At 37.7% G+C, this 9,401-nt stretch overlaps 1 protein-coding gene across 2 annotated transcripts in view; it reads left to right on the top strand.

Moving 5' to 3' along the window:
• The first annotated feature begins 276 nt into the window (after positions 1 to 276).
• LOC119746013 (integrin beta-1-like) overlaps positions 277 to 9,401 on the top strand; it is a 34,746-nt gene continuing 25,621 nt past the window's right edge. For both annotated transcript variants that reach the window (XM_038222763.1, XM_038222764.1), the window contains exons 1-2: positions 277 to 552; positions 8,223 to 8,311. In XM_038222763.1, the coding sequence (XP_038078691.1) occupies positions 474 to 552; positions 8,223 to 8,311 (168 nt within the window). In that variant the 5' untranslated portion in view covers positions 277 to 473. The remainder of the gene's footprint in view (positions 553 to 8,222; positions 8,312 to 9,401) is intronic.

The following is a 9,401-nucleotide window of genomic DNA, read 5'->3' as shown; positions in this document are numbered from 1 at the left end:
AATTATGAAGGAAAAAAATCCAATTACAATTTGCACCTACAATAACAAACTCAAGGGCATTGGACCGGAAGTAAAATGAGGTCTGCGATAATACATGCATTTATGTCCCATCTGAATAAAAAAAGAGCATTTCGAAATCCCACCCCCACAATTGATGTCTAGCTGCCCAGGAATGCGAGGGCTTACGTGTTTACACGGACGCGTGCATTTGTGGAACGGGGCCACGGATCAAGGGCGGTTAACTCTAGCTAGCTCTGTGTTAGAAAATAAATAGCGTGCGCAGTGTGCATTCAGCCAATACATAGGGCTAGGCGAGCGGTGGTGCACGATTGTCAAAAATTGGCTCGCTCTTTGGGGGAAATTTCTTCAACTTTGTGTGGATAGAGAACGGTTGGAACTCATGATTCGATAGTCGAAACCCCAAGGAAGGATACTGATCAGTACTAAAGACTTTTATAATTTGAATTTCGAAGATGGAGATTTGGCGCAGCTGCCTTGTGTGTGTGATTTGGTGTTTAGCAACATGTTGGGCGCAGGACCCGCTCGCACCAGGTAATGTGTACCGTTTGTTTGTACATGGAGGTAGTTTTACCAGTTGTGATATGGACCATTCAGTAACTCTTTAACAACAGTTTCCTTGCAGATAACTCTGGATATACGTAATGAATAAGTTATCTTTCCTATGTGCAGTATTTTCAGCGACCAATGTCACAATTGGTAAGAATTTGGCTTTGCTGAGTGTAATTTCTTTTGTAAATGAAAAATAAGTTTATTTTTCAAATTGTTACATTTGTTTCTAATTCAATGTTGATAATTCATATTTTGAAATGGATATGCAACGTGTCCAACAAACTTGTTTGAAAAATGTTTCTGTCCAATTGAACTTGAAGAGACGTTATTTGGGCTTTGTTGTGATATTAGGAAAAATGTTATTCATATTTCCAAACTGAGTATCAGGATCAAAGTGCCATTCTAAATTTCTTTAATTTTGGTGATAAGCCAGCCTGAGTATGACGAGTGACTACGTTTATTTTAAATTAATAAATTTACATCATATTCATAAGCCTAGTCATGCTAGTATACTATTAATGACCATTTGATAATTGTCGTACTAAGTTCAACTGCCTTAATACCACAGAATTTACGTGAATTGTTTAAAATTCCAATGACCTCATGAATAGGCCATATGTTCTGCTGTTCAGCTGTACTTTCTGTCGAGGTTGCTTCTGGTATCAAGTGATGAATTCCAATTCAAATCAAAAGGTCAATTCTATTACATGTAATTTCATCCATACAGCCAAAGCCCACAGTAACTATCCATAACCTTTGCCAGTTTTGAAATACATGTGAGTTTGATTAATTGTGCTGCATGAGTAAATTCCGCTGCGTTTTTGAGTCAAGGTTCTGTGAGTCTGCAATAAAGCGAGTTGACACGAGCTGATCTCACGACACTTCTATCCTCATTTTAATAGAACCCCTGCGGGATTCAAGAATATAAGAACAACTTTTGCAAAGAGTGAATCCTACTGTGTGTCACTGTCAGACAAGACCTAACGACCTCCTAGTCAAGATCCCTAGAGGATGTTTCAGGAGGAAACCAACCAAGTAGTAGTAACGGGCAGGACACAATTATTTACAAACACAAAGTTGTTCAGCAAAATCAGCAGAGAACTGGTCACGGGAAATGATATTTAACAAATAGGCCTAACCCTTTTAAAAATATTTTTGTTGAAACAATTTTCTAGTAGCTGATGCTGTGCTATCGCCAGGCTTAAATCTTTTCCAAGAGTAAACAATCTCCGATTATTTTACAAGTACACATAGTTATTGTAAGAGGATCTAAAACTGGAATGTTCATTTGGATAAGCTCGCTTTGTCTCAACGGTATATAAACTATCGCAGCTGCAGTCTTCTACTACTGTACATACACGTGTACAGTACGTTAGTCTAATATGAATCAGTGATTGGAACACAGTGTAATCTTGTGGAGTAGAGGTTCCACTTAACCTTTCAGCAGGCCTTCTCTGCTTTCAGTACTCTTTCTTTGAGATTTAATCAGTCTACTTAAGGAACAACAAATTCTCGCAGTTTCACTTTCATGCAGTTGATAGCTTTAAATAGAATTGCTCGCGAAACTGACACCAGATGGTCTGATCCAGAATCGTGGCTGTTGAACTGTGAAACTCAACAGCGGTGTCCCCGGTAACCCAAGAGCAAAAGTCCCCTCGTGTCTGCGTGACATGGCTGGCCCCCTGCAGGGGGACCTCCCTTGAACCTATCCATTCTAGTTTTTGTAATCAGTGGGGTTGAAGCTAGTTTGCCCGAAAGGAGGAATGCTGAAATGTATATGTTGTCTTTATAATCCAAATGGTCAACATAATAAATTTGTACAAATATACAGAGTATACTGCATGCATAAATTCTCCATAATGCATGCTCTTAAGTTATGTTGCGTATATCCAGTGAACCCCAAAAAATGTTGTACATGTACATGGGTCATTCCACCGGGTTGGGGAACAATGTGTGACATTTGACCCTATTAATTCCATGAATTACTACAACATGTATACGTTGTAGTAATTCATGGAATTTTGCTTACGATATTTGTACATTTTACTATGTTCAGTTCAAAGGTTAGAAAGTGGATGACTCATAAAGAGGATAGAACATATTGTATTTTTCTTACGAAAAAGCTGTTCTCATTTTTCATTTGTCATGATATTTTTACAATGTTCGTTTCATTGACAGCCATAGAAATAGACATGTTGGCCTTGCACTAACGGTATATTTGTACATATTACTACAGTACAGATGTATAACGTAAATGATCAGTTCAAAGGTTAGAAAGTGGATGACTCATAAAGAGGATAAAACATAAATTGTATTTTTCATAAAAAACCTGTTCTCATTTTTCATTGTCATGATATTTTTACAATGTTCGTTTCATTGACAGCAATGGAAATAGACATGTTGGCCTTGCACTAATGTACATTTTAAGTAGACACTACGTACCAGTACATACAGATACTGCATTATAGATACTGTACAAATACAGAAGAACGTGAGCACACAAGAATGTCCAACACGTACATGCTTTCATAATGCTGAGACCTTGAAAATTGAATCACTGCAAGTGACAATGTTCCAGCGGTTGTCCCGCCCTTCTTCTATTCTAGTATTTTCTACATTATTCATACGCAAGGAATAACAAAAGAGAATTCGTAAAAAATAATACATGAACTGTTCACATAAATGTGTGAATGGCCACTTCAATTTTCAGTAAGAAATAGAAAGGTTTGGGTGGCCCCGCAATGTGGATTTCTTTTTGAAAGACTGTCTGCTACCCAAAAAGCTACAAGGTCACCTTGGGGTCACACATTGTATGTATGTTTGGGTGACCTCATGATGACCTCAGCACTCAATCAGTGTGGAATCTATTGTTTGGTGCACAAGAGGCAGGAAATCGGATAGGCCATTAGGCTATCTAGACAAGTGTTTTCATGTACTTGTAAAATTGATAGCCAGACTGTGCTATAGAGTATTGTTTGACAGAAATGTCACCATTTTGTATAGCGATGCAAAATGACTGTACTGATTTTGATAGACAGGTAGACATGTTGTCTCTTTGTAAATGTAATGCAATGAACAAAGGATGAATGTACACACATGTACATTATATTCTACATTCATATTCAAATTGTTTGCTTTTTTTGTTTTGATGGCTAAAAGCTTTCTTTTGTTTTACTAATACATGTAATAAAGATTGTTTATAAACAAAAAGCACATTTACATGTATTGTCATGTAGTGATGCTGCAGTTCGTGGTGACCATTCTTTCTGGAGACTGGATGCTGACTTGCATGAGAAAGAATAATACAAAATTGCAACAAGTGAATTATGAAAACTGAAACTGTAACTGATTCAAAATGTACGGGGGAAAAATAAACATATTCCATGGCACAAGGACTAAAATAATATTTTATGCACTTAAATTCCTGATGGTAATCGACTAAGCCTTGAATTTTATCCAATTTAAACATTAAAACGAGACTCCCATAATTTAATTTGAATTGCTTTATGGGCCCGTCACAACGTCTCAGTGCATGTAATTTCAGATTCGGTTTCCAGTTGCAGTAAAATTTATTACTCGGTAATGATCTGTCATTGCTGCAAGAATATATTTTTCTGTCCATTCCATATTAGACCGGATGACATAGCTTGAACAATTTATTTGTGCCCATTTTAATAATGAATTGGCATTCAGCGCATGTACCATACACTGGCCCGGGAGTCTATAAATTATGTGCAGTATGCTAGGTTTTGAATTATACATGTACCTGTGCATTACTGTAAGTCGATCAGTACAAAGCAACAATACTTATTTACAACAAACAAGGATGAGTTAATTTTTTTACAATTCACATAATTTCTAAAATTTGTATATTTAGCATTAAAATTAGAGGAGATCAATCGATCATTATTAATTTAAAATTCGACATTCTGTGGTATAACGACAAATTACAAATTAGCCTTAATCCCCAAGGAGTTCATTTGGGGTAAAGTACCACATACATGTACTACAAAGTACTACAAAAATTATTATTAAACATAGTATGTATGCTGGTACCAAATATTAGAAAATACTATGAGTGTTGTGCCCACTTATATGCTGAAGTACTGCAAACTATAGTTTAATATTTACAATGTTTAGTAGTATTTTGTAGCTTTTAGGTGAGGTTAGGGTTTAAACCATAATTACATGTATGGTTTACATAATAAACTGGAAAGCATTAAGACTTAAAAAGTGAATAATATAACAATTAACATTCCAAAAAATTGTACTTTCAACTTTCACAACGATATCTAAATACCGTTGTAGCCTCGTACAGGTATTGTGATCCTATGACTAATCCAACAATTTGCATACCGAGCAAACATGCAGGTGTGTGTATAACATGGCATACTCCATTGAATAGTCCCAATGTTGCCCACTATCATGTGCTATAGTCTGTCAACAAAGGCTTCCCTATTTATTTTGGTCCCACACTTACTGTGGATGTTTATGCAGCATATTTTCTACTTCACTGATGAAGTGATAAATACCCCATTGTGCTAGGTTTACTGCACCAGAACTTCATTTTCAGATATTTACAGAGCGAACAAATAATATGACAAACTGAAATGCTTTGTAGAATTAATGATGTCAGTGATTGCACAAAACATCTCTGACTGTAACATTCTTTTCAAGGAATTATATTTTTTTATTCCTCGATTGTGGCGACCGCATTCAGCAGAGCTCTGTGTGTGATTAATGAAGATGTCAACCTCATTCGTTTTTCTGGGCAGCGTTCGTAATGCATTTTGCCCGCCGTGATTCACTGTGTGGGCATGCCCGGCTGGCCAGCTTGTGATGACGACCCACCGAGCGCTGCTAGATGACTCCTCGTCATTCCGCAGCCTCGGTGAAATGGCCCGCAAGATGTTTTAGTGAGAACACGGCAGAAAAACGTTGCATGCTGCTTTATAGTTATACACACTGACCACAAAGAATGGTTTGTACAGATGGGACGGTGTGGTCTACATGTACAGCCGGGAATACCCAGCTATGTGCACTAGTGATAGGCTTACCTTATAAGGTGACAGCCGACTATGCGGGGAGTGTGTGTGAGGATGGAATACTGAGTTAATGGGATTGACCCTACCGACGACGTATTATGGGGTATTCTATAAAATGAAATTTATAAGGTCTTGGTAAATTTAATTAGCGGAAATGGGGAGATGGGTCTAAGTGTATGCTGCTTTGCATATTAAATTTTTTTTAAAGGAGATTTGGTCTTGGGTTGAGGGAGGGTTTATTTGCATTAGTGTGAGCTGTGATTGTTTTAACTGAGATGCTGCTAACATTTCTGGCACAGTGATTTAGGGTTTTGTGTTATTCTCAAATTCTAGCTGGTACTGATTCATGCTGGGACTGTACCAAGGTGTATGTTGATATAAACAAGGTACTGGTTCAGTCTGGCAGACTGAATTGTTAATTGTTTTCTGTGTCTGGATGTAGTTCACTGTAACTTAAAAGTAAAACAGTTCTACAAAATGATATCAATTGAAAACACACAATTGTCTGTATGTAAATTGTATAATTTACATGTAGGCCTATAGGGATCAGTCTACATGTACATGTATGTATCTTGTGGAGTTTTGCTTGAATTTTGTTTTTGTATGGGAAACCTTCCAAACTTCACTAAAGTCTAATACTAAACCAATTCGGGCGATTCACAATGCAGTGCGCCACCAAGAGTTTGCCACGGAGAGTCCATTTTTCAAGTTTACGGAATGAGTGTCGGAATGAGTGTCAGTAGACAACTTGAACTAATACATACATGTCATAGATTGGGGCATAGCGTTCTGCCGCCTTACAAAAAACACCATATTGATAACAAGAAAAGAAATGGGCAAACAGATCCTCGAATCATATGCTTACGAAACCACTGACAGGAAAAACTAACATCTCCCACAATGCACTGGTAAAACTGAACTCTCCGTGGCAAACTCTTGGTGGCGCACCGCATTGTGAATCGCCCGAATTATAAATGTTTGTACTTAAAATGTGGACACCAATCTGAATGTATAAAGTCATGGTATTTGGGCTCGGGATGAACATGTATACATTCTTGAATTTGTCAAAATCCTACAAAACCAGGTGTTGGATTTTTTGCAGGGAAGGTTTCTACTAGTCAGGGTTAAAATCCACATTAGAAGATTTGTTGCCAGTAATATGTAAACATTTGATTCACTGTTTCAAATACGCCATGTACGCCTTGCTCTAAGCATGAACATGTCCGGATACACAAAAACATTTACCTGAACCTTAAGGTCTGACAGTCCCTACCTGATCAAATTATCAGATTACTATCCTGTAAATTCAACCGATAATCTGATTTCCTTGGACGGTCTGTAAATTGGTACTTGGGGCCAAGAAGCGTTGGTCCTTACCTTGCAGGTACATAAGCCACTCGAGAGGCCGGATATGGTTGGACTAAAAGAATTCATCAATTAGTGGGCAAGGTGATGAGGCAAATTAAGGAGACTGCTTTTTATGCCGCATGTTGACTTGTGAATTATGAAGTAATGAAATGAATGCATGTGATTACTAAAAAATAACAGCTGCTATTACTGTATCTGTTGTAACATGGGTATGTATTGTTTAGTAAGGCCAACAAAAAAAATAGTCGGTCTCTGGTCAGCGCGCGCGTCGATTTTAATCATGCGCGTCAACCGTTTTTTTTTTTTTTTCAAATTGTCCGCGGTAGCTACAATAGCGCCCTCTATTTTCGCAACTTCTCAAATTTTTGTACCAAGGAATGGGGAAACCGCACCAAGGCAAATGATGGAGGGCACCAAGGCAAATTATGGAGGACACCAATGTATACGAGGACACAAAAAAGCAAAAAATAGTACCCACCTTGTATGTACAATCCATGCTTAAAAAAAAACAAAAAAAAAACCCGCGTCACTGCATCAATTCTGGAACTTTGGTCTGACCAGAGACCGACTATTTTTTTTTTTGGCCCAAGTAAAAGAGTGAATATTTTTTAGAATAGTGGGCTTAGTGGCGTACATGTACGCAGTTGGGCTGGGAGGCCAAACCTGCTCCCTACCCCCACAACGACCTTCTGCCATTTTTCAAAAAGGAAATTTAAAGGACCATTACCTCATATTCATAAGTAGTATTTTTACGAGCTAATAAAATTACCCAACCGCAACCCAAATCCATGATAGGCTCCGGTTCAAAGTATTTCTTCTATCTACAGTAGCTTCTCTATACATTCATTTATCCGCATGTATTGTTCAGTCGTTCAAAAGTTCTTGGTACAGTTTTTTCATGGAACTGATTACAGATATCTTTGTTTGTGACAAATAGTGGTGGCACTCCTACAGCCATTTTATTTGTTTGACACAAAAAAGCTCGTATGCAGTCAAGTGGATAAAGTTTGGACTTTCGTTGAATGATGTTGAATTGTTATGTTCTGATAATTTTTTTTTATCTGTTCAAGATAAGGGATTTCCGGCAGTGGTTTTTCAAATCTGGTTTTGATTTCAGAGAACTGACCGGCATGGTTGTGAAATTGGCAACCACATGTCACAAAACAATGTAACAATTGAATGCTATTATTGGCCAATATTTTTAATATTCTGTCTTGATATATTTATTCTTCATTCCAGCCGCTATTACGGACAGTATGTGCACAACTGCCAAAAGTTGCGATGAGTGTATAGTGAAAAGCCCACAGTGCGGCTGGTGTGAGTCTAAGGTAAGGTGGAAGCCATAGTAGTATATTTGTTTTTTTAGCAAAGAAAAATAACTTTTATGAGATAGAATTTGCTTCGGAAAGATGTAAAAAAGCAGCCTGAGGTCTTAAATTCGAGTCCCACCCAAGTAAGGTTGTGATTTTTTTCCCAGGCCCTCGGGCAAGACTGAGTGTAGAATATTTATGAAATATGTCAGCAAAGGGCAAAACTATACAAAAAAACAATAATAACTTATAGAGGATTTGAACCTGTGACCCCAGAAAAAGGGCTTTGTGCATAAGACATAAATTTCTATTTGATTAATTGATGAGAATTAATTAAATATCAATCATTGAAATACTTTCCAGTGTCACTAGATTCTCCTTTCAAAGTGAAACTGTTTAAAATACCAGAATAACAATTTAAACCAGATGCTACAAGAGAATATTTGCTTTTCATATCCTTGGGTGTGTGTGCCCTCATGACACACAAAACATTCCAAAGATTTTTGGCAGTCAGATAATGAGGTTAGTTACTACATGTATGTTTCTTGGATGATTGATGAGACCAACATAGTATGACCACAATCAGAAAGATAAATACTGAACATTAAAAGTGCTTCAATTGCACTTCCTGTGTTTTGAAATTAACTCAAGTGATAGTTGTTATAGCGAGACACAATTTAAATTTTCCGTTTTCACTTTGATGCAAAAATAATCGAACCCACGACTTCCTGCTTCCTTGTGCAGATGTGGTAAGATGTCTGCACTTTAATTAACCCTAACCCTCCAGGGTATTTTGGCTAGAAACCCTGCCAAACGCAGCAACATGCAACACTTGTCAAAATGACAAGCCTGCCCAGTGTAGCAAGATCCATCAGGCCAAAAGTCTCAAGGCCAAACTGCCTCAGAGTCTGTGGTCACCAAATGCAGCAGGATACAACTCTGGCATTGTTCTATGGGACTAGCTCTCAGTGTCTCAGAAGTGGTCGTTCATGCACTGGTGTTGGTATCATTTTCAATCAAAGTGCACCAGACTTTTCCACCTGATGCACTGTGATGCGTCTGGCAGGGTTAGGGCTATAGTAGGAGGTCGTGGGTTCGATTATTTTTG

This window comes from Patiria miniata, unplaced genomic scaffold, assembly GCF_015706575.1.
Source record: "Patiria miniata isolate m_02_andy unplaced genomic scaffold, ASM1570657v1 HiC_scaffold_7, whole genome shotgun sequence".
NCBI classification, from domain to species: domain Eukaryota; kingdom Metazoa; phylum Echinodermata; class Asteroidea; order Valvatida; family Asterinidae; genus Patiria; species Patiria miniata.
Note: the sequence above shows the minus strand (reverse complement) of the source record. Positions and strands in the feature narration are given on the sequence as shown.